The sequence below is a fragment of the Coregonus clupeaformis genome, chromosome 7, assembly GCF_020615455.1.
Source record: "Coregonus clupeaformis isolate EN_2021a chromosome 7, ASM2061545v1, whole genome shotgun sequence".
NCBI lineage: Eukaryota > Metazoa > Chordata > Actinopteri > Salmoniformes > Salmonidae > Coregonus > Coregonus clupeaformis.
In genome coordinates, this window is record NC_059198.1 from 52,798,487 (window position 1) to 52,822,859 (window position 24,373).

Below are 24,373 nucleotides of genomic sequence, written 5' to 3' on the forward strand. Positions count from 1 at the left end.
TGAATGTGTTGACCATGTCCTGCTGAATGTGTTGACCATGTCCTGCTGAATGTGTTGACCATGTACTGCTGAATGTGTTGACCATATACTGCTGAATGTGTTGACCATGTCCTGCTGAATGTGTTGACCATGTACTGCTGAATGTGTTGACCATGTCCTGCTGAATGTGTTGACCATGTCCTGCTGAATGTGTTGACCATGTCCTGCTGAATGTGTTGACCATGTACTGCTGAATGTGTTGACCATATACTGCTGAATGTGTTGACCATGTACTGCTGAATGTGTTGACCATATACTGCTGAATGTGTTGACCATATACTGCTGAATGTGTCATGTGGTGATATAGACATGCTGAATGACCAGCCTTCACAACAAGATACTCACAAGACTATTTGTATTTGGTGTTGTATAACTGTTTTATACACGCCATCTTGTTGTGTCTGTTACAGCAGGAAGAACCACTAAACCAATATCACTCTCTACAAAAGCAGCCATGTCATTATCACGGTTCATAATAAACGTGTTCTTAGGTGTCTTGATGTTTCCTGTCGTGGAGGAAGGAAGTGGAGCACAGCAGCTGGGCCCACTGCCATCTCTGTATTTCAGGGCTGTTTATCAGAATAGGGAAGCGAAACCTTTCCACTGTAATACATGCAGTTTAATGTATCTCTAGCACTTTCTAAACTGGTAAAAAGCACCCCATGCTCAAACTAAATGCAACAGGGAACACTTCTAATAAAGACCAGATATGGCCCCTGGACCACCCATACGTAAAAATGTATGCACACATGACTGTGAATCGCTTTGGATAAAAGCGTCTGCTAAATGGCATATTATTATTATTATTATTATTAGATAGACTAGTGGGGACTATCGCACCCATGCCACCAGTTTAGCGACTGAGGTGATGGGGAATGGCTGTAACAGGGCCTGAAACAACTCTAAAATTGTGGGGCTAGCACATTACCTGTGCCGAAAATTAGATTTGTCTTTTTCTAATCTGGGTAAATAAACCACGTCTCTTCCCTGTGTGACGCAGGCAGGTCTTGATCAATCATTTCCTCATGCTCTGGCAATGGGAAATTCGTTTTGCATGGCCGGGTATCCCGGTTACGGAGTATGTTCATTTTAGAACATTCCATTGGTCCTTAAGTGAAATCTCCACTCACCCCGGGGCACCGGGCCATGCGGTCTCTCCCTGGACCATCCCCCCTGGTCACGCCTCAACAGAAGTCTCAGTCGTTTTTAGTACATGCATTCAAAAACTTTCACAACAACCGAAGACCTCAGAAATTTAACAGTAATTTTAGTTTGGACAGATCTATTTCTGGCGGCTTGAATGACAAATCAAATGTCTTGATTTGACTCGAATAAGGAGCGGTTTCGGTTTGTATAATTTTACGCATTTCTAAGAACTAGAAACTACTATTTCCTTCAATATGTCAGCTTTGTGGAAGTCTAGTTTAGACCTGTGGAATATTCCATTGAGAGCGCTGAATATCAACGTGAGAAAAAGATTGGGACTGTTTTTAAATCCGAGAAACACTGTGGCATCAGACTGGATGTCTGTCGCAGAGAACATGGGCTTCTCTTATTTAGAGATCAAGAATTACGAGGATTGCCAGGACCCGACACGGAAGATTCTAGAGGACTGGCAATCACGTTGTCCCGGAGCTAAAGTTGGAAAGTTAGTTTCAATTCTGGATAACGTGGACAGAAAAGATGTTGTGGAGGATCTTCGAGATCTCATTGGTAGGTGAACTGTCAACTCTGCTTTTTATTGATAAATAATATGACATGTAATCATCTATAAATTATGAGTGAAACCTGTATTTGTATTCTGAAATGTGTTATTACAGACATGTTATACATTAATTACAAAGTAACCTTTAGTTGAAGTGTCATTAATTATGATGACCTAATATTGAAATAATTGCTGAGAAACTTGACCCGTTTGTGTGTGTGTGAATGTCTCTGTGTGTGTGTGTGTGTGTGTGTGTGTGTGTGTTTGTGTGTGTGTTTGTTTGTGGGCGTGCGTGCGCGCTTATGTGTGTATTTCTGGGTATGTCTGGGTGTATGCACATCTCTGTGTGCATAGAGGAGGACTGTAGGAGGTACATAGAGAGACAGAATGAGCCCCCAGTCCAGGTGCCTGAGGTGGACAGCTGTGTCCCCAGAACCCCAGAGCGACAAGGTATCACCCTGGAGGATGACCCACAAGGTAATATAATGCAAATAATGTCACACCTGATAGGTCTGTAGTACACTGTTATCCAATAATAACACTAGTGTTACATACTGTTGGTCTGTAGTACACTGTTATCCAATAATAACACTAGTGTTACATACTGTTGGTCTGTAGAACACTGTTATCCAATAATAACACTAGTGTTACATACTGTTGGTCTGTAGTACACTGTTATCCAATAATAACACTAGTGTTACATACTGTTGGTCTGTAGAACACTGTTATCCAATAATAACACTAGTGTTACATACTGTTGGTCTGTAGTACACTGTTATCCAATAATAACACTAGTGTTACATACTGTTGGTCTGTAGAACACTGTTATCCAATAATAACACTAGTGTTACATACTGTTGGTCTGTAGTACACTGTTATCCAATAATAACACTAGTGTTACATACTGTTGGTCTGTAGAACACTGTTATCCAATAATAACACTAGTGTTACATACTGTTGGTCTGTAGTACACTGTTATCCAATAATAACACTAGTGTTACATACTGTTGGTCTGTAGAACACTGTTATCCAATAATAACACTAGTGTTACATACTGTTGGTCTGTAGAACACTGTTATCCAATAATAACACTAGTGTTACATACTGTTGGTCTGTAGAACACTGTTATCCAATAATAACACTAGTGTTACATACTGTTGGTCTGTAGTACACTGTTATCCAATAATAACACTAGTGTTACATACTGTTGGTCTGTAGTACACTGTTATCCAATAATAACACTAGTGTTACATACTGTTGGTCTGTAGAACACTGTTATCCAATAATAACACTAGTGTTACATACTGTTGGTCTGTAGTACACTGTTATCCAATAATAACACTAGTGTTACATACTGTTGGTCTGTAGAACACTGTTATCCAATAATAACACTAGTGTTACATACTGTTGGTCTGTAGAACACTGTTATCCAATAATAACACTAGTGTTACATACTGTTGGTCTGTAGTACACTGTTATCCAATAATAACACTAGTGTTACATACTGTTGGTCTGTAGAACACTGTTATCCAATAATAACACTAGTGTTACATACTGTTGGTCTGTAGTACACTGTTATCCAATAATAACACTAGTGTTACATACTGTTGGTCTGTAGAACACTGTTATCCAATAATAACACTAGTGTTACATACTGTTGGTCTGTAGTACACTGTTATCCAATAATAACACTAGTGTTACATACTGTTGGTCTGTAGTACACTGTTATCCAATAATAACACTAGTGTTACATACTGTTGGTCTGTAGAACACTGTTATCCAATAATAACACTAGTGTTACATACTGTTGGTCTGTAGTACACTGTTATCCAATAATAACACTAGTGTTACATACTGTTGGTCTGTAGAACACTGTTATCCAATAATAACACTAGTGTTACATACTGTTGGTCTGTAGTACACTGTTATCCAATAATAACACTAGTGTTACATACTGTTGGTCTGTAGTACACTGTTATCCAATAATAACACTAGTGTTACATACTGTTGGTCTGTAGAACACTGTTATCCAATAATAACACTAGTGTTACATACTGTTGGTCTGTAGAACACTGTTATCCAATAATAACACTAGTGTTACATACTGTTGGTCTGTAGTACACTGTTATCCAATAATAACACTAGTGTTACATACTGTTGGTCTGTAGAACACTGTTATCCAATAATAACACTAGTGTTACATACTGTTGGTCTGTAGAACACTGTTATCCAATAATAACACTAGTGTTACATACTGTTGGTCTGTAGAACACTGTTATCCAATAATAACACTAGTGTTACATACTGTTGGTCTGTAGAACACTGTTATCCAATAATAACACTAGTGTTACATACTGTTGGTCTGTAGAACACTGTTATCCAATAATAACACTAGTGTTACATACTGTTGGTCTGTAGAACACTGTTATCCAATAATAACACTAGTGTTACATTCTGTAGAACACTGTTATCCAATAATAACACTAGTGTTACATACCGTTGGTCTGTAGTACACTGTTATCCAATAATAACACTAGTGTTACATACTGTTGGTCTGTAGTTGAGATTACTTTATTTGCCAAATGTACACACGGTCCAATCGAAATTTGACTTCCACTTCATGCCAACCCCCTCTGAAAGGCATCCTCTGTCTCCTGATGTTGAGTCTCCTCTCTCCTCTGTCTCCTGATGTTGAGTCTCCTCTCTCCTCTCTCCTCTGTCTCCTGATGTTGAGTCCCCTCTCTCCTCTCTCCTGATGTTGAGTCTCCTCTCTCCTCTCTCTCCTGATGTTGAGTCCCCTCTCTCCTCTGTCTCCTGATGTTGAGTCTCCTCTCTCCTCTGTCTCCTGATGTTGAGTCTCCTCTCTCCTCTGTCTCCTGATGTTGAGTCTCCTCTCTCCTCTGTCTCCTGATGTTGAGTCTCCTCTGTCTCCTGATGTTGAGTCCCCTCTCTCCTCTGTCTCCTGATGTTGAGTCCCCCTCTCCTCTGTCTCCTGATGTTGAGTCTCCTCTCTCCTCTCTCTCCTGATGTTGAGTCCCCTCTCTCCTCTGTCTCCTGATGTTGAGTCTCCTCTCTCCTCTGTCTCCTGATGTTGAGTCTCCTCTCTCCTCTGTCTCCTGATGTTGAGTCCCCTCTCTCCTCTGTCTCCTGATGTTGAGTCTCCTCTCTCCTCTGTCTCCTGATGTTGAGTCTCCTCTCTCCTCTGTCTCCTGATGTTGAGTCTCCTCTCTCCTCTGTCTCCTGATGTTGAGTCTCCTCTCTCCTCTCTCTCCTGATGTTGAGTCCCCTCTCTCCTCTGTCTCCTGATGTTGAGTCTCCTCTCTCCTCTGTCTCCTGATGTTGAGTCTCCTCTGTCTCCTGATGTTGAGTCCCCTCTCTCCTCTGTCTCCTGATGTTGAGTCCCCTCTCTCCTCTGTCTCCTGATGTTGAGGCTCCTCTCTCCTCTGTCTCCTGATGTTGAGTCTCCTCTCTCCTCTCTCTCCTGATGTTGAGTCTCTCTCTCCTCTGTCTCCTGATGTTGAGTCCCCTCTCTCCTCTGTCTCCTGATGTTGAGTCTCCTCTCTCCTCTGTCTCCTGATGTTGAGGCTCCTCTCTCCTCTGTCTCCTGATGTTGAGTCTCCTCTCTCCTCTGTCTCCTGATGTTGAGTCCCCTCTCTCCTCTGTCTCCTGATGTTGAGTCCCCTCTCTCCTCTCTCCTCTGTCTCCTGATGTTGAGTCCCCTCTCTCCTCTGTCTCCTGATGTTGAGTCTCCTCTCTCCTCTGTCTCCTGATGTTGAGTCCCCTCTCTCCTCTGTCTCCTGATGTTGAGTCTCCTCTCTCCTCTGTCTCCTGATGTTGAGTCTCCTCTCTCCTCTGTCTCCTGATGTTGAGTCCCCTCTCTCCTCTGTCTCCTGATGTTGAGTCCCCTCTCTCCTCTGTCTCCTGATGTTGAGTCTCCTCTCTCCTCTGTCTCCTGATGTTGAGTCTCCTCTCTCCTCTGTCTCCTGATGTTGAGTCTCCTCTCTCCTCTGTCTCCTGATGTTGAGTCCCCTCTCTCCTCTCTCCTCTGTCTCCTGATGTTGAGTCCCCTCTCTCCTCTGTCTCCTGATGTTGAGTCCCCCCTCTCCTCTGTCTCCTGATGTTGAGTCCCCTCTCTCCTCTCTCCTCTGTCTCCTGATGTTGAGTCTCCCTCTCTCCTCTGTCTCCTGATGTTGAGTCCCCTCTCTCTCTCTCCTCTGTCTCCTGATGTTGAGTCTCCTCTCTCCTCTGTCTCCTGATGTTGAGTCTCCTCTCTCCTCTGTCTCCTGATGTTGAGTCTCCTCTCTCCTCTGTCTCCTGATGTTGAGTCCCCTCTCTCCTCTCTCCTCTGTCTCCTGATGTTGAGTCCCCCCTCTCTCCTCTGTCTCCTGATGTTGAGTCCCCTCTCTCCTCTGTCTCCTGATGTTGAGTCCCCTCTCTCCTCTCTCCTCTCTCCTCTCTCCTCTCTCCTCTGTCTCCTGATGTTGAGTCCCCCTCTCCTCTGTCTCCTGATGTTGAGTCCCCTCTCTCCTCTCTCCTCTGTCTCCTGATGTTGAGTCCCCTCTCTCCTCTTTCTCCTGATGTTGAGTCTCCTCTCTCCTCTGTCTCCTGATGTTGAGTCCCCTCTCTCCTCTCTCTCCTGATGTTGAGTCCCCTCTCTCCTCTCTCCTCTGTCTCCTGATGTTGAGTCCCCTCTCTCCTCTCTCTCCTGATGTTGAGTCCCCTCTCTCCTCTCTCCTCTGTCTCCTGATGTTGAGTCCCCTCTCTCCTCTCTCTCCTGATGTTGAGTCCCCTCTCTCCTCTCTCTCCTGATGTTGAGTCCCCTCTCTCCTCTTTCTCCTGATGTTGAGTCTCCTCTCTCCTCTGTCTCCTGATGTTGAGTTCTCTCCTCTCTCCTCTGTCTCCTGATGTTGAGTCTCCTCTCTCCTCTCTCTCCTGATGTTGAGTCCCCTCTCTCCTCTCTCTCCTGATGTTGAGTCCCCTCTCTCCTCTCTCTCCTGATGTTGAGTCCCTCTCTCCCTCTGTCTCCTGATGTTGAGTCTCCTCTCTCCTCTGTCTCCTGATGTTGAGTCCCCTCTCTCCTCTCTCCTCTGTCTCATGATGTTGAGTCCCCTCTCTCCTCTCTCCTCTGTCTCCTGATGTTGAGTCCCCTCTCTCCTCTCTCTCCTGATGTTGAGTCCCCTCTCTCCTCTGTCTCCTGATGTTGAGTCCCCTCTCTCCTCTGTCTCCTGATGTTGAGTCTCCTCTCTCCTCTGTCTCCTGATGTTGAGTCTCCTCTCTCCTCTGTCTCCTGATGTTGAGTCCTCTCTCCTCTCTCCTCTGTCTCCTGATGTTGAGTCCCCTCTGTCCTCTGTCTCCTGATGTTGAGTCTCCTCTCTCCGCTGTCTCCTGATGTTGAGTCCCTTCTCTCCTCTCTCCTCTGTCTCCTGATGTTGAGTCTCCTCTCTCCTCTGTCTCCTGATGTTGAGTCCCCTCTCTCCTCTGTCTCCTGATGTTGAGTCCCCTCTCTCCTCTCTCCTCTGTCTCCTGATGTTGAGTCTCCTCTCTCCTCTGTCTCCTGATGTTGAGTCCCCTCTCTCCTCTCTCCTCTGTCTCCTGATGTTGAGTCCCCTCTCTCCTCTGTCTCCTGATGTTGAGTCCCCTCTCTCCTCTGTCTCCTGATGTTGAGTCCCCCCTCTCCTCTGTCTCCTGATGTTGAGTCCCCTCTCTCCTCTCTCCTCTGTCTCTTGATGTTGAGTCTCCTCTCTCCTCTGTCTCCTGATGTTGAGTCCCCTCTCTCCTCTCTCTCCTGATGTTGAGTCCCCTCTCTCCTCTGTCTCCTGATGTTGAGTCCCCTCTCTCCTCTGTCTCCTGATGTTGAGTCCCCTCTCTCCTCTCTCCTGATGTTGAGTCCCCCCTCTCTCCTCTGTCTCCTGATGTTGAGTCCCCTCTCTCCTCTCTCTCCTGATGTTGAGTCTCCTCTCTCCTCTGTCTCCTGATGTTGAGTCCCCCTCTCCTCTGTCTCCTGATGTTGAGTCCCCTCTCTCCTCTCTCCTCTGTCTCCTGATGTTGAGTCTCCTCTCTCCTCTGTCTCCTGATGTTGAGTCCCCCCTCTCCTCTGTCTCCTGATGTTGAGTCTCCTCTCTCCTCTGTCTCCTGATGTTGAGTCTCTCTCTCCTCTGTCTCCTGATGTTGAGTCTCCTCTCTCCTCTCCTCTGTCTCCTGATGTTGAGTCTCCTCTCTCCTCTTTCTCCTGATGTTGAGTCTCCTTCTCTCTGTCTCCTGATGTTGAGTCCCCTCTCTCCTCTCTCCTCTGTCTCCTGATGTTGAGTCTCCTCTCTCCTCTTTCTCCTGATGTTGAGTCTCCTCTCTCCTCTGTCTCCTGATGTTGAGTCTCCTCTCTCCTCTTTCTCCTGATGTTGAGTCCCCTCTCTCCTCTGTCTCCTGATGTTGAGTCTCCTCTCTCCTCTGTCTCCTGATGTTGAGTCCCCTCTCTCCTCTCTCCTCTGTCTCCTGATGTTGAGTCTCCTCTCTCCTCTTTCTCCTGATGTTGAGTCTCCTCTCTCCTCTCTCTCCTGATGTTGAGTCCCCTCTCTCCTCTCTCTCCTGATGTTGAGTCCCCTCTCTCCTCTCTCTCCTGATGTTGAGTCCCCTCTCTCCTCTCTCCTCTGTCTCCTGATGTTGAGTCTCCTCTCTCCTCTGTCTCCTGATGTTGAGTCCCCTCTCTCCTCTGTCTCCTGATGTTGAGTCCCCTCTCTCCTCTGTCTCCTGATGTTGAGTCCCCTCTCTCCTCTGTCTCCTGATGTTGAGTCTCCTCTCTCCTCTGTCTCCTGATGTTGAGTCCCCTCTCTCCTCTCTCCTCTGTCTCATGATGTTGAGTCCCCTCTCTCCTCTCTCCTCTGTCTCCTGATGTTGAGTCCCCTCTCTCCTCTCTCCTCTGTCTCCTGATGTTGAGTCTCCTCTCTCCTCTCTCTCCTGATGTTGAGTCTCCTCTCTCCTCTGTCTCCTGATGTTGAGTCTCCTCTCTCCTCTGTCTCCTGATGTTGAGTCCCCTCTCTCCTCTGTCTTCTGATGTTGAGTCTCCTCTCTCCTCTGTCTCCTGATGTTGAGTCCCCTCTCTCCTCTCTCCTCTGTCTCCTGATGTTGAGTCCCCTCTCTCCTCTGTCTCCTGATGTTGAGTCCCCTCTCTCCTCTCTCCTCTGTCTCCTGATGTTGAGTCCCCTCTCTCCTCTGTCTCCTGATGTTGAGTCCCCTCTCTTCTCTCTCCTCTGTCTCCTGATGTTGAGTCTCCTCTCTCCTCTGTCTCCTGATGTTGAGTCTCCTCTCTCCTCTGTCTCCTGATGTTGAGTCTCCTCTCTCCTCTGTCTCCTGATGTTGAGTCCCCTCTCTCCTCTGTCTCCTGATGTTGAGTCCCCTCTCTCCTCTCTCCTCTGTCTCCTGATGTTGAGTCTCCTCTCTCCTCTGTCTCCTGATGTTGAGTCCCCTCTCTCCTCTCTCCTCTGTCTCCTGATGTTGAGTCCCCTCTCTCCTCTGTCTCCTGATGTTGAGTCCCCTCTCTCCTCTGTCTCCTGATGTTGAGTCCCCCTCTCCTCTGTCTCCTGATGTTGAGTCCCCTCTCTCCTCTCTCCTCTGTCTCTTGATGTTGAGTCTCCTCTCTCCTCTGTCTCCTGATGTTGAGTCCCCTCTCTCCTCTCTCTCCTGATGTTGAGTCCCCTCTCTCCTCTGTCTCCTGATGTTGAGTCCCCTCTCTCCTCTGTCTCCTGATGTTGAGTCCCCTCTCTCTCTCTCCTGATGTTGAGTCCCCCTCCTCTGTCTCCTGATGTTGAGTCCCCTCTCTCCTCTCTCTCCTGATGTTGAGTCTCTCTCTCCTCTGTCTCTGATGTTGAGTCCCCTCTCTCCTCTGTCTCCTGATGTTGAGTCTCCTCTCTCCTCTGTCTCCTGATGTTGAGTCTCCTCTCTCCTCTGTCTCCTGATGTTGAGTCCCCTCTCTCCTCTGTCTCCTGATGTTGAGTCTCCTCTCTCCTCTGTCTCCTGATGTTGAGTCCCCTCTCTCCTCTCTCCTCTGTCTCCTGATGTTGAGTCCCCTCTCTCCTCTCTCCTCTGTCTCCTGATGTTGAGTCCCCTCTCTCCTCTGTCTCCTGATGTTGAGTCCCCTCTCTCCTCTCTCCTCTGTCTCCTGATGTTGAGTCCCCTCTCTCCTCTGTCTCCTGATGTTGAGTCCCCTCTCTCCTCTCTCCTCTGTCTCCTGATGTTGAGTCTCCTCTCTCCTCTGTCTCCTGATGTTGAGTCTCCTCTCTCCTCTGTCTCCTGATGTTGAGTCTCCTCTCTCCTCTGTCTCCTGATGTTGAGTCCCCTCTCTCCTCTGTCTCCTGATGTTGAGTCCCCTCTCTCCTCTCTCCTATGTCTCCTGATGTTGAGTCTCCTCTCTCCTCTGTCTCCTGATGTTGAGTCCCCTCTCTCCTCTCTCCTCTGTCTCCTGATGTTGAGTCCCCTCTCTCCTCTGTCTCCTGATGTTGAGTCCCCTCTCTCCTCTGTCTCCTGATGTTGAGTCCCCCTCTCCTCTGTCTCCTGATGTTGAGTCCCCTCTCTCCTCTCTCCTCTGTCTCTTGATGTTGAGTCTCCTCTCTCCTCTGTCTCCTGATGTTGAGTCCCCTCTCTCCTCTCTCTCCTGATGTTGAGTCCCCTCTCTCCTCTGTCTCCTGATGTTGAGTCCCTCTCTCCTCTGTCTCTGATGTTGAGTCCCCTCTCTCCTCTCTCCTGATGTTGAGTCCCCCCTCTCTCCTCTGTCTCCTGATGTTGAGTCCCCTCTCTCCTCTCTCTCCTGATGTTGAGTCCCCTCTCTCCTCTCTCCTCTGTCTCCTGATGTTGAGTCTCCTCTCTCCTCTGTCTCCTGATGTTGAGTCCCCTCTCTCCTCTCTCCTCTGTCTCCTGATGTTGAGTCCCCTCTCTCCTCTGTCTCCTGATGTTGAGTCCCCTCTCTCCTCTCTCCTCTGTCTCCTGATGTTGAGTCTCCTCTCTCCTCTCTCTCCTGATGTTGAGTCCCCTCTCTCCTCTCTCCTCTGTCTCCTGATGTTGAGTCCCCTCTCTCCTCTGTCTCCTGATGTTGAGTCTCCTCTCTCCTCTGTCTCCTGATGTTGAGTCTCCTCTCTCCTCTGTCTCCTGATGTTGAGTCTCCTCTCTCCTCTGTCTTCTGATGTTGAGTCTCCTCTCTCCTCTCTCTCCTGATGTTGAGTCTCCTCTCTCCTCTGTCTCCTGATGTTGAGTCCCCCCTCTCCTCTCTCTCCTGATGTTGAGTCCCCTCTCTCCTCTGTCTCCTGATGTTGAGTCCCCTCTCTCCTCTCTCCTGATGTTGAGTCCCCCCTCTCTCCTCTGTCTCCTGATGTTGAGTCCCCTCTCTCCTCTCTCCTCTGTCTCCTGATGTTGAGTCTCCTCTCTCCTCTGTCTCCTGATGTTGAGTCTCCTCTCTCCTCTGTCTCCTGATGTTGAGTCTCCTCTCTCCTCTCTCTCCTGATGTTGAGTCTCCTCTCTCCTCTGTCTCCTGATGTTGAGTCCCCCCTCTCCTTTCTCTCCTGATGTTGAGTCCCCTCTCTCCTCTGTCTCCTGATGTTGAGTCCCCTCTCTCCTCTCTCCTGATGTTGAGTCCCCCCTCTCTCCTCTGTCTCCTGATGTTGAGTCCCCTCTCTCCTCTCTCCGCTGTCTCTGATGTTGAGTCCCCCTCTCTCCTCTGTCTCCTGATGTTGAGTCCCCTCTCTCCTCTGTCTCCTGATGTTGAGTCCCCTCTCTCCTCTGTCTCCTGATGTTGAGTCCCCTCTCTCCTCTCTCCTCTGTCTCTTGATGTTGAGTCTCCTCTCTCCTCTGTCTCCTGATGTTGAGTCTCCTCTCTCCTCTGTCTCCTGATGTTGAGTCCCCTCTCTCCTCTCTCCTCTGTCTCTTGATGTTGAGTCTCCTCTCTCCTCTGTCTCCTGATGTTGAGTCCCCTCTCTCCTCTCTCCGCTGTCTCCTGATGTTGAGTCCCCTCTCTCCTCTCTCCTCTCTCTCCTGATGTTGAGTCCCCTCTCTCCTCTCTCCTCTCTCCTCTGTCTCCTGATGTTGAGTCCCCTCTCTCCTCTCTCCTCTGTCTCCTGATGTTGAGTCTCCTCTCTCCTCTGTCTCCTGATGTTGAGTCTCCTCTCTCCTCTGTCTCCTGATGTTGAGTCCCCTCTCTCCTCTCTCCTCTGTCTCCTGATGTTGAGTCTCCTCTCTCCTCTGTCTCCTGATGTTGAGTCCCCCCTCTCCTCTGTCTCCTGATGTTGAGTCCCTTCTCTCCTCTCTCCTCTGTCTCCTGATGTTGAGTCCCCTCTCTCCTCTGTCTCCTGATGTTGAGTCCCCTCTCTCCTCTCTCCTCTGTCTCCTGATGTTGAGTCCCCTCTCTCCTCTGTCTCCTGATGTTGAGTCTCCTCTCTCCTCTGTCTCCTGATGTTGAGTCTCCTCTCTCCTCTGTCTCCTGATGTTGAGTCCCCTCTCTCCTCTGTCTCCTGATGTTGAGTCTCCTCTCTCCTCTGTCTCCTGATGTTGAGTCTCCTCTCTCCTCTGTCTCCTGATGTTGAGTCTCCTCTCTCCTCTGTCTCCTGATGTTGAGTCTCCTCTGTCTCCTGATGTTGAGTCCCCTCTCTCCTCTGTCTCCTGATGTTGAGTCCCCTCTCTCCTCTGTCTCCTGATGTTGAGTCTCCTCTCTCCTCTGTCTCCTGATGTTGAGTCTCCTCTCTCCTCTGTCTCCTGATGTTGAGTCTCCTCTGTCTCCTGATGTTGAGTCCCCTCTCTCCTCTGTCTCCTGATGTTGAGTCCCCTCTCTCCTCTGTCTCCTGATGTTGAGGCTCCTCTCTCCTCTGTCTCCTGATGTTGAGTCTCCTCTCTCCTCTGTCTCCTGATGTTGAGTCCCCTCTCTCCTCTGTCTCCTGATGTTGAGTCCCCTCTCTCCTCTCTCCTCTGTCTCCTGATGTTGAGTCCCCTCTCTCCTCTGTCTCCTGATGTTGAGTCTCCTCTCTCCTCTGTCTCCTGATGTTGAGTCCCCTCTCTCCTCTGTCTCCTGATGTTGAGTCTCCTCTCTCCTCTGTCTCTGATGTTGAGTCTCCTCTCTCCTCTGTCTCCTGATGTTGAGTCCCTCTCTCCTCTGTCTCCTGATGTTGAGTCCCCTCTCTCCTCTGTCTCCTGATGTTGAGTCTCCTCTCTCCTCTGTCTCCTGATGTTGAGTCTCCTCTCTCCTCTGTCTCCTGATGTTGAGTCTCCTCTCTCCTCTGTCTCCTGATGTTGAGTCCCCTCTCTCCTCTCTCCTCTGTCTCCTGATGTTGAGTCCCCTCTCTCCTCTGTCTCCTGATGTTGAGTCCCCCTCTCCTCTGTCTCCTGATGTTGAGTCCCTCTCTCCTCTCTCCTCTGTCTCCTGATGTTGAGTCCCCCTCTCCTCTGTCTCCTGATGTTGAGTCCCCTCTCTCCTCTCTCCTCTGTCTCCTGATGTTGAGTCTCCTCTCTCCTCTGTCTCCTGATGTTGAGTCCCCTCTCTCCTCTCTCCTCTGTCTCCTGATGTTGAGTCTCCTCTCTCCTCTGTCTCCTGATGTTGAGTCTCCTCTCTCCTCTGTCTCCTGATGTTGAGTCTCCTCTCTCCTCTGTCTCCTGATGTTGAGTCCCCTCTCTCCTCTCTCCTCTGTCTCCTGATGTTGAGTCCCCCCTCTCCTCTCTCTCCTGATGTTGAGTCCCCCCTCTCCTCTGTCTCCTGATGTTGAGTCCCCCCTCTCCTCTGTCTCCTGATGTTGAGTCCCCTCTCTCCTCTCTCCTCTCTCCTCTCTCCTCTCTCCTCTGTCTCCTGATGTTGAGTCCCCCCTCTCCTCTGTCTCCTGATGTTGAGTCCCCTCTCTCCTCTCTCTCCTGATGTTGAGTCCCCTCTCTCCTCTCTCCTCTGTCTCCTGATGTTGAGTCTCCTCTCTCCTCTTTCTCCTGATGTTGAGTCTCCTCTCTCCTCTGTCTCCTGATGTTGAGTCTCCTCTCTCCTCTCTCTCCTGATGTTGAGTCCCCTCTCTCCTCTCTCTCCTGATGTTGAGTCCCCTCTCTCCTCTTTCTCCTGATGTTGAGTCTCCTCTCTCCTCTTTCTCCTGATGTTGAGTCTCCTCTCTCCTCTTTCTCCTGATGTTGAGTCTCCTCTCTCCTCTGTCTCCTGATGTTGAGTCTCCTCTCTCCTCTCTCTCCTGATGTTGAGTCCCCTCTCTCCTCTCTCTCCTGATGTTGAGTCCCCTCTCTCCTCTCTCTCCTGATGTTGAGTCCCCTCTCTCCTCTGTCTCCTGATGTTGAGTCTCCTCTCTCCTCTCTCTCCTGATGTTGAGTCCCCTCTCTCCTCTGTCTCCTGATGTTGAGTCTCCTCTCTCCTCTGTCTCCTGATGTTGAGTCCCCTCTCTCCTCTCTCCTCTGTCTCATGATGTTGAGTCCCCTCTCTCCTCTCTCCTCTGTCTCCTGATGTTGAGTCCCCTCTCTCCTCTCTCTCCTGATGTTGAGTCCCCTCTCTCCTCTGTCTCCTGATGTTGAGTCTCCTCTCTCCTCTGTCTCCTGATGTTGAGTCTCCTCTCTCCTCTGTCTCCTGATGTTGAGTCTCCTCTCTCCTCTGTCTCCTGATGTTGAGTCCCCTCTCTCCTCTCTCCTCTGTCTCCTGATGTTGAGTCCCCTCTCTCCTCTCTCCTCTGTCTCCTGATGTTGAGTCCCCTCTCTCCTCTCTCCTCTGTCTCCTGATGTTGAGTCCCCTCTGTCCTCTGTCTCCTGATGTTGAGTCTCCTCTCTCCTCTGTCTCCTGATGTTGAGTCTCCTCTCTCCTCTCTCTCTGTCTCTGATGTTGAGTCTCCTCTCTCCTCTCTCCTCTGTCTCTGATGTTGAGTCTCCTCTCTCCTCTGTCTCTGATGTTGAGTCTCCTCTCTCCTCTGTCTCCTGATGTTGAGTCTCCTCTCTCCTCTGTCTCCTGATGTTGAGTCCCCTCTCTCCTCTGTCCTCTGTCTCTGATGTTGAGTCTCCTCTCTCCGCTGTCTCCTGATGTTGAGTCCCTTCTCTCCTCTCTCCTCTGTCTCCTGATGTTGAGTCTCCTCTCTCCTCTGTCTCCTGATGTTGAGTCCCCTCTCTCTCCTCTGTCTCCTGATGTTGAGTCCCCTCTCTCTCTCTCCTCTGTCTCTGATGTTGAGTCTCCTCTCTCCTCTGTCTCTGATGTTGAGTCCCTCTCTCCTCTCTCCTCTGTCTCCTGATGTTGAGTCCCCTCTCTCCTCTGTCTCCTGATGTTGAGTCCCCTCTCTCCTCTGTCTCCTGATGTTGAGTCCCCCTCTCTCCTCTGTCTCCTGATGTTGAGTCCCCTCTCTCCTCTCTCCTCTGTCTCTTGATGTTGAGTCTCCTCTCTCCTCTGTCTCCTGATGTTGAGTCCCCTCTCTCCTCTCTCTCCTGATGTTGAGTCCCCTCTCTCCTCTGTCTCCTGATGTTGAGTCCCCCTCTCTCCTCTGTCTCTGATGTTGAGTCCCCTCTCTCCTCTCTCCTGATGTTGAGTCTCCCTCTCTCCTCTGTCTCCTGATGTTGAGTCCCCTCTCTCCTCTCTCTCCTGATGTTGAGTCTCCTCTCTCCTCTGTCTCCTGATGTTGAGTCCCCCCTCTCCTCTGTCTCCTGATGTTGAGTCCCCTCTCTCCTCTCTCCTCTGTCTCCTGATGTTGAGTCTCCCTCTCTCCTCTGTCTCCTGATGTTGAGTCCCCCCTCTCCTCTGTCTCCTGATGTTGAGTCTCCTCTCTCCTCTGTCTCCTGATGTTGAGTCTCCTCTCTCCTCTGTCTCCTGATGTTGAGTCCCCTCTCTCCTCTCTCTCCTGATGTTGAGTCCCCCCTCTCCTCTCTCTCCTGATGTTGAGTCCCCTCTCTCCTCTCTCCTCTGTCTCCTGATGTTGAGTCTCCTCTCTCCTCTTTCTCCTGATGTTGAGTCTCCTCTCTCCTCTGTCTCCTGATGTTGAGTCTCCTCTCTCCTCTTTCTCCTGATGTTGAGTCCCCTCTCTCCTCTGTCTCCTGATGTTGAGTCTCCTCTCTCCTCTGTCTCCTGATGTTGAGTCCCCTCTCTCCTCTCTCCTCTGTCTCCTGATGTTGAGTCTCTCTCTCTCCTCTTTCTCCTGATGTTGAGTCTCCTCTCTCCTCTCTCTCCTGATGTTGAGTCCCCTCTCTCCTCTCTCTCCTGATGTTGAGTCCCCTCTCTCCTCTGTCTCCTGATGTTGAGTCCCCTCTCTCCTCTCTCCTCTGTCTCTGATGTTGAGTCTCCTCTCTCCTCTGTCTCCTGATGTTGAGTCTCCTCTCTCCTCTCTCCTCTGTCTCCTGATGTTGAGTCCCCTCTCTCCTCTGTCTCCTGATGTTGAGTCTCCTCTCTCCTCTGTCTCCTGATGTTGAGTCCCCTCTCTCCTCTCTCCTCTGTCTCATGATGTTGAGTCCCCTCTCTCCTCTCTCCTCTGTCTCCTGATGTTGAGTCCCCTCTCTCCTCTCTCCTCTGTCTCCTGATGTTGAGTCTCCTCTCTCCTCTCTCTCCTGATGTTGAGTCTCCTCTCTCCTCTGTCTCCTGATGTTGAGTCTCCTCTCTCCTCTGTCTCCTGATGTTGAGTCCCCTCTCTCCTCTGTCTTCTGATGTTGAGTCTCCTCTCTCCTCTGTCTCCTGATGTTGAGTCCCCTCTCTCCTCTCTCCTCTGTCTCCTGATGTTGAGTCCCCTCTCTCCTCTGTCTCCTGATGTTGAGTCCCTCTCTCTCCTCTCTCCTCTGTCTCCTGATGTTGAGTCCCCCTCTCTCCTCTGTCTCCTGATGTTGAGTCCCCTCTCTTCTCTCTCCTCTGTCTCCTGATGTTGAGTCTCCTCTCTCCTCTGTCTCCTGATGTTGAGTCTCCTCTCTCCTCTGTCTCCTGATGTTGAGTCTCCTCTCTCCTCTGTCTCCTGATGTTGAGTCCCCTCTCTCCTCTGTCTCCTGATGTTGAGTCCCCTCTCTCCTCTCTCCTCTGTCTCCTGATGTTGAGTCTCCTCTCTCCTCTGTCTCCTGATGTTGAGTCCCCTCTCTCCTCTCTCCTCTGTCTCCTGATGTTGAGTCCCCTCTCTCCTCTGTCTCCTGATGTTGAGTCCCCTCTCTCCTCTGTCTCCTGATGTTGAGTCCCCCTCTCCTCTGTCTCCTGATGTTGAGTCCCCTCTCTCCTCTCTCCTCTGTCTCTTGATGTTGAGTCTCCTCTCTCCTCTGTCTCCTGATGTTGAGTCCCCTCTCTCCTCTCTCTCCTGATGTTGAGTCCCCTCTCTCCTCTGTCTCCTGATGTTGAGTCCCCTCTCTCCTCTGTCTCCTGATGTTGAGTCCCCTCTCTCCTCTCTCCTGATGTTGAGTCCCCCCTCCTCTGTCTCCTGATGTTGAGTCCCCTCTCTCCTCTCTCTCCTGATGTTGAGTCCCCTCTCTCCTCTCTCTCCTGATGTTGAGTCTCCTCTCTCCTCTGTCTCCTGATGTTGAGTCTCCTCTCTCCTCTGTCTCCTGATGTTGAGTCCCCTCTCTCCTCTGTCTCCTGATGTTGAGTCTCCTCTCTCCTCTGTCTCCTGATGTTGAGTCCCCTCTCTCCTCTCTCCTCTGTCTCCTGATGTTGAGTCCCCTCTCTCCTCTCTCCTCTGTCTCCTGATGTTGAGTCCCCTCTCTCCTCTGTCTCCTGATGTTGAGTCCCTCTCTCCTCTCTCCTCTGTCTCCTGATGTTGAGTCCCTCTCTCCTCTGTCTCCTGATGTTGAGTCCCTCTCTCCTCTCTCCTCTGTCTCCTGATGTTGAGTCTCCTCTCTCCTCTGTCTCCTGATGTTGAGTCTCCTCTCTCCTCTGTCTCCTGATGTTGAGTCTCCTCTCTCCTCTGTCTCCTGATGTTGAGTCCCCTCTCTCCTCTGTCTCCTGATGTTGAGTCCCTCTCTCCTCTCTCCTATGTCTCCTGATGTTGAGTCTCCTCTCTCCTCTGTCTCCTGATGTTGAGTCCCCTCTCTCCTCTCTCCTCTGTCTCCTGATGTTGAGTCCCCTCTCTCCTCTGTCTCCTGATGTTGAGTCCCCTCTCTCCTCTGTCTCCTGATGTTGAGTCCCCCCTCTCCTCTGTCTCCTGATGTTGAGTCCCCTCTCTCCTCTCTCCTCTGTCTCTTGATGTTGAGTCTCCTCTCTCCTCTGTCTCCTGATGTTGAGTCCCCTCTCTCCTCTCTCTCCTGATGTTGAGTCCCCTCTCTCCTCTGTCTCCTGATGTTGAGTCCCCTCTCTCCTCTGTCTCCTGATGTTGAGTCCCCTCTCTCCTCTCTCCTGATGTTGAGTCCCCCCTCTCTCCTCTGTCTCCTGATGTTGAGTCCCCTCTCTCCTCTCTCTCCTGATGTTGAGTCCCCTCTCTCCTCTCTCCTCTGTCTCCTGATGTTGAGTCTCCTCTCTCCTCTGTCTCCTGATGTTGAGTCCCCTCTCTCCTCTCTCCTCTGTCTCCTGATGTTGAGTCCCCTCTCTCCTCTGTCTCCTGATGTTGAGTCCCCTCTCTCCTCTCTCCTCTGTCTCCTGATGTTGAGTCTCCTCTCTCCTCTCTCTCCTGATGTTGAGTCTCCTCTCTCCTCTGTCTCCTGATGTTGAGTCTCCTCTCTCCTCTGTCTCCTGATGTTGAGTCCCCTCTCTCCTCTCTCCTGATGTTGAGTCCCCCCTCTCTCCTCTGTCTCCTGATGTTGAGTCCCCTCTCTCCTCTCTCCTCTGTCTCCTGATGTTGAGTCTCCTCTCTCCTCTGTCTCCTGATGTTGAGTCTCCTCTCTCCTCTGTCTCCTGATGTTGAGTCTCCTCTCTCCTCTCTCTCCTGATGTTGAGTCTCCTCTCTCCTCTGTCTCCTGATGTTGAGTCCCCCCTCTCCTTTCTCTCCTGATGTTGAGTCCCCTCTCTCCTCTGTCTCCTGATGTTGAGTCCCCTCTCTCCTCTCTCCTGATGTTGAGTCCCCCCTCTCTCCTCTGTCTCCTGATGTTGAGTCCCCTCTCTCCTCTCTCCGCTGTCTCCTGATGTTGAGTCCCCCCTCTCTCCTCTGTCTCCTGATGTTGAGTCCCCTCTCTCCTCTGTCTCCTGATGTTGAGTCCCCTCTCTCCTCTGTCTCCTGATGTTGAGTCCCCTCTCTCCTCTCTCCTCTGTCTCTTGATGTTGAGTCTCCTCTCTCCTCTGTCTCCTGATGTTGAGTCTCCTCTCTCCTCTGTCTCCTGATGTTGAGTCCCCTCTCTCCTCTCTCCTCTGTCTCTTGATGTTGAGTCTCCTCTCTCCTCTGTCTCCTGATGTTGAGTCCCCTCTCTCCCTCTCTCCTCTGTCTCCTGATGTTGAGTCCCTCTCCTCTCTCCTCTGTCTCCTGATGTTGAGTCCCCTCTCTCCTCTGTCTCCTGATGTTGAGTCCCTCTCTCCTCTCTCTCCTGATGTTGAGTCCCCTCTCTCCTCTCTCCTCTGTCTCCTGATGTTGAGTCTCCCTCTCTCCTCTGTCTCCTGATGTTGAGTCCCCTCTCTCCTCTCTCCTCTGTCTCCTGATGTTGAGTCCCCTCTGTCCTCTGTCTCCTGATGTTGAGTCCCCTCTCTCCTCTCTCCTCTCTCTCCTGATGTTGAGTCCCCTCTCTCCTCTCTCCTCTGTCTCCTGATGTTGAGTCCCCTCTCTCCTCTCTCCTCTGTCTCCTGATGTTGAGTCCCCTCTCTCCTCTCTCCTCTGTCTCCTGATGTTGAGTCTCCTCTCTCCTCTGTCTCCTGATGTTGAGTCTCCTCTCTCCTCTGTCTCCTGATGTTGAGTCCCCTCTCTCCTCTCTCCTCTGTCTCCTGATGTTGAGTCTCCTCTCTCCTCTGTCTCCTGATGTTGAGTCCCCCCTCTCCTCTGTCTCCTGATGTTGAGTCCCTTCTCTCCTCTCTCCTCTGTCTCCTGATGTTGAGTCCCCTCTCTCCTCTGTCTCCTGATGTTGAGTCTCCTCTCTCCTCTGTCTCCTGATGTTGAGTCCCCCCTCTCCTCTCTCCTCTCTCCTCTGTCTCCTGATGTTGAGTCTCCTCTCTCCTCTCTCCTCTGTCTCCTGATGTTGAGTCTCCTCTCTCCTCTGTCTCCTGATGTTGAGTCTCCTCTCTCCTCTGTCTCCTGATGTTGAGTCCCCCTCTCTCTCCTCTCTCCTCTGTCTCCTGATGTTGAGTCCCCTCTCTCCTCTCTCCTCTGTCTCCTGATGTTGAGTCTCCTCTCTCCTCTGTCTCCTGATGTTGAGTCCCCTCTCTCCTCTCTCCTCTGTCTCCTGATGTTGAGTCCCCTCTCTCCTCTCTCCTCTGTCTCCTGATGTTGAGTCTCCCTCTCTCCTCTGTCTCCTGATGTTGAGTCCCTCTCTCCTCTCTCCTCTGTCTCCTGATGTTGAGTCTCCTCTCTCCTCTGTCTCCTGATGTTGAGTCCCCCTCTCCTCTGTCTCCTGATGTTGAGTCCCTCTCTCTCCTCTCTCCTCTGTCTCTGATGTTGAGTCTCCTCTCTCCTCTGTCTCCTGATGTTGAGTCCCCTCTCTCCTCTCTCCTCTGTCTCCTGATGTTGAGTCTCCTCTCTCCTCTGTCTCCTGATGTTGAGTCCCCTCTCTCCTCTCTCCTCTGTCTCCTGATGTTGAGTCTCCTCTCTCCTCTGTCTCCTGATGTTGAGTCCCCCCTCTCCTCTGTCTCCTGATGTTGAGTCCCTTCTCTCCTCTCTCCTCTGTCTCCTGATGTTGAGTCCCCTCTCTCCTCTGTCTCCTGATGTTGAGTCTCCTCTCTCCTCTGTCTCCTGATGTTGAGTCTCCTCTCTCCTCTGTCTCCTGATGTTGGAGTCTCCCTCTCTCCTCTGTCTCCTGATGTTGAGTCTCCTCTCTCCTCTGTCTCCTGATGTTGAGTCCCCTCTCTCCTCTGTCTCCTGATGTTGAGTCTCCTCTCTCCTCTGTCTCCTGATGTTGAGTCCCCCTCTCCTCTCTCCTCTCTCTCCTGATGTTGAGTCTCCTCTCTCCTCTGTCTCCTGATGTTGAGTCTCCTCTCTCCTCTGTCTCCTGATGTTGAGTCTCCTCTCTCCTCTGTCTCCTGATGTTGAGTCTCCTCTCTCCTCTCTCCTCTCTCCTCTGTCTCCTGATGTTGAGTCCCCTCTCTCCTCTCTCCTCTGTCTCCTGATGTTGAGTCTCCTCTCTCCTCTGTCTCCTGATGTTGAGTCCCCCTCCCTCTCCTCTGTCTCCTGATGTTGAGTCCCCCTCTCTCCCTCTCTCCTCTGTCTCCTGATGTTGAGTCCCCTCTCTCCTCTGTCTCCTGATGTTGAGTCTCCTCTCTCCTCTCTCCTCTCTCCTCTGTCTCCTGATGTTGAGTCTCCTCTCTCCTCTGTCTCCTGATGTTGAGTCTCCTCTCTCCTCTGTCTCCTGATGTTGAGTCTCCTCTCTCCTCTCTCTCCTGATGTTGAGTCCCCCCTCTCCTCTGTCTCCTGATGTTGAGTCTCCTCTCTCCTCTCCCTCCTCTCTCCAGGGGGTGTACCGGAGCTGTTTGATGCCTTCATCTGCTACTGTCTAAGTGACTTTGACTTTGTCCATGAGATGATCCAGCAGTTGGAGCAGACGGACCACAAGTTGAAGCTGTGTGTGTTTGACCGGGACGTCCTGCCTGGATCCTGTGTTTGGACCATCACCAGCGAACTCATCGAGAAGAGGCAAGTTGAGGCCCTGCTCCCTTTGGCATCTTCAAGATCCACAGCCACTTATTGGCTGTGTTCTGTTTCTGTTATAATTGTTCATACTCATGTTTTCCGCATTTTATTAGCTCAAGCCATGGGTTCTGCTATGCTAATGCCATGGGTTCTGCTATGCTAATGCCATGGGTTCTGCTATGCTAATGCCATGGGTTCTGCTATGCTAATGCCATGGGTTCTGCTATGCTAATGCCATGGGTTCTGCTATGCTAATGCCATGGGTTCTGCTATGCTAATGCCATGGGTTCTGCTATGCTAATGCCATGGGTTCTGCTATGCTAATGCCATGGGTTCTGCTATGCTAATGCCATGGGTTCTGCTATGCTAATGCCATGGGTTCTGCTATGCAAAAACGTGCTGCAGCTAATGTCTGGATGTGTTTATTGTTATCTTGTAGGTGTTAGAGGATGGTGGTTATGACTGGATCAAACTGTATGTTGTTGATCTGTAGGTGTTAGAGGATGGTGGTCATGACTGGATCAAACTGTATGTTGTTGATCTGTAGGTGTAAGAGGATGGTGGTGGTGATATCTGATGAGTACCTGGACAGTGATGCCTGTGACTTCCAGACCAAGTTCGCCCTCAGTCTCTGCCCTGGTAAGTCTCTGCCCTGGTAAGAGTCTGTCCTGGTAAGTCTCTGCCCTGGTAAGAGTCTGTCCTGGTAAGTCTCTGCCCTGGTAAGTCTCTGCCCTGGTAAGTCTCTGTCCTGGTAAGTCTCTGCCCTGGTAAGAGCCTGTCCTGGTAAGTCTTTGTCCTGGTAAGTCTATCACTCAGTAACATATTGTTGCTCTGTAGGTGTTTTACAATCTTGTGATAGATCAGATCTGCTTCCACTGACTTTTCTGTGACCTATTTCCATTTCCTGTGGTATTGGTTTTTCTCATTTTACATTTTACTCATTTAGCAGACGCTCTTATCCAGAGCGACTTACATGTAGTGAGTGCATACATTTTTCATACTGGCCCCCCGTGGGAATCGAACCCACAACCCTGGCGTTGCTAGCGCCATGCTCTACCAACTGAGCTACAGGAGGCCTACAAATGTCATGAATGTCATGGCAGGTTGTTGTTGTAGTGTCATGTTATCTGTAGCTCCTTAATGTCATGGCAGGTTGTTGTAGTGTTATCTGTAGCTCCTTAATGTCATGGCAGGTTGTTGTAGTGTTATCTGTAGCTCAGTACCATTTAGCATCCATCTCCTCTCTGAAACCCCTCCCAGGTGCGCGGAGCAAGCGGCTGATCCCTGTGGTGTACCGGTCTATGAAGAAACCTTTCCCCAGTATCCTGAGGTTCCTGACTGTGTGCGACTACACACGACCCTGTACACAGTCCTGGTTCTGGGTCCGGCTGGCCAGGGCTCTCTCCCTGCCCTGATTGGATCGTACAGACTCACAGCAACCAATCATCACAGGGGGCCTGCCCCTCTACAGCGGGGAACAGGAAGAGGAAGTCTCAGCTTGGTGGTACTGGTACTCTGCTGGGGGACCGCTAATAGCTACAGTGTGGGAGTTTAGTTTAGTTGACATATTTTATATTGATTAATTTCTTGGTTAGAACAGTTTCTGTATTGTACATACTACTTTGAATAGACAAGATGAGACTTGTTGCAGTGTTCTGAAACCACAGATGGAGGACATTGTTCCTGGGGGACTCTCCCTCTCTCATCCTCAGCACTGAGAGACTGACGGCTGTTTCACTCATTACTGATACATTGATTTGGTTTTAATATGATATTTTATTCCACTGTAAGCGTTTAATATGTTTTTAATATGATATTTTATTCTGAGCCCCATCGCTCATATGGACCAAATATCAACAGCGGAAGGAATATTGTATATATCAAATGGTTGGCAACACATTTTACAATAATTTAGCTATTTGTTTGTGGAGCCATCATCTCTCTGAGGTGGAGGTGATTTTGAAAAATGTTGTCTGTGCACAAAGCATGTAAAACTGTTACAATCTCATCCTATCCGACGTGTCAGCTCTTTAGTTTCAACATCCTCCTTCCTCCTGTCATGGCGGCCATGTTGTCTCCTTCAGATGAGAGATATCGGCCTGTGACTTCCTCCTGTCATGGCGGCCATGTTGTCTCCTTCAGATGAGAGATATCGGCCTGTGACTTCCTCCTGTCATGGCGGCCATGTTGTCTCCTTCAGTACGGAGCAGAGAGACTGACTGCCACCAGCCACTTCTCACCCTGATGTGTAACTTTATGAAGCTGTATAAATCCACCAAAACCTAAATCTATCAATACTGTAAAAAATTTAAAGAAATTGGAGAAGGACGGGAAGTGAAAAGGGGACTTTGTCAGTAATGTAACTCTGGACATTTCCAAATGGACTCATACTGCGTTACTCATGCATACTGCGTTACTCATGCATACTGTGACTGTCTCTCTCGTAACTACTGTATGTATATTTGGTCTTCATTTCATCTGCACTGTGTGATTTTATATTTTAAAAAATCTTTATTAAGCTTCCTAATGTCTACCAGCTTGCTTCCTATATGGCATGACAATGGTCCTCTGTAGCTCAGCTGGTAGAGCATGGCGCTTGTAACGCCAGGGTAGTGGGATCGATCCCCGGGACCACCCATACGTAAAAATGTATGCACACATGACTGTAAGTCGCTTTGGATAAAAGCGTCTGCTAAATGGCATATTATTATTATTATCATTACAATTACTTTCAGTATTGTAGCTAGTGAGTCACACAGAATGTCAATGCAGCAGTACTACAAGGTGGCAGCAGATGTCCCAGTATTTGGACATGGAGGCCTACTATAGCAGAGTCAGGAATCTCATCGCTCACACATGCGGATTCAAAACTGTATTAGAAAATATAATCTGCGCTCAAGTAACCAATTTTGTCTTGACATGAGCTGCATGTTTTAGTTTATAATGGATCCACAGTAGCTACTGCACAAGTTCCTGCCAAGGC

The 24,373-nt window shown here is 49.8% G+C and overlaps 1 protein-coding gene and 1 non-coding gene across 2 annotated transcripts; one reads left to right on the forward strand and one right to left on the reverse strand.

Moving 5' to 3' along the window:
* The first annotated feature begins 1,203 nt into the window (after window positions 1-1,203).
* myd88 (MYD88 innate immune signal transduction adaptor) lies at window positions 1,204-23,913 on the forward strand. Its single transcript, XM_041881311.1, has 5 exons — window positions 1,204-1,752; window positions 2,099-2,221; window positions 21,213-21,393; window positions 21,938-22,029; window positions 22,651-23,913. The coding sequence occupies exons 1-5, from the start codon at window positions 1,440-1,442 to the stop codon at window positions 22,803-22,805; spliced, it is 864 nt and encodes a 287-aa protein (XP_041737245.1). The 5' UTR covers window positions 1,204-1,439; the 3' UTR covers window positions 22,806-23,913.
* On the reverse strand, window positions 22,392-22,467 carry trnaa-agc. The gene has a single exon. It is a non-coding gene; the product is annotated as a tRNA-Ala (tRNA).
* Window positions 23,914-24,373: the final 460 nt, after the last annotated feature.

Bases quoted from the DNA above. Each gene is read 5' to 3' on its own strand.
- myd88 (XM_041881311.1), top strand. From the start codon at position 1,440: ATGTCAGCTTTGTGGAAGTCTAGTTTAGACCTGTGGAATATTCCATTG. The intron at 1,753-2,098 runs GTAGGTGAACTG...CTGTGTGCATAG, and splicing joins GGATCTTCGAGATCTCATTG to AGGAGGACTGTAGGAGGTAC. The intron at 21,394-21,937 runs GCAAGTTGAGGC...GTTGATCTGTAG, and splicing joins AGCGAACTCATCGAGAAGAG to GTGTAAGAGGATGGTGGTGG.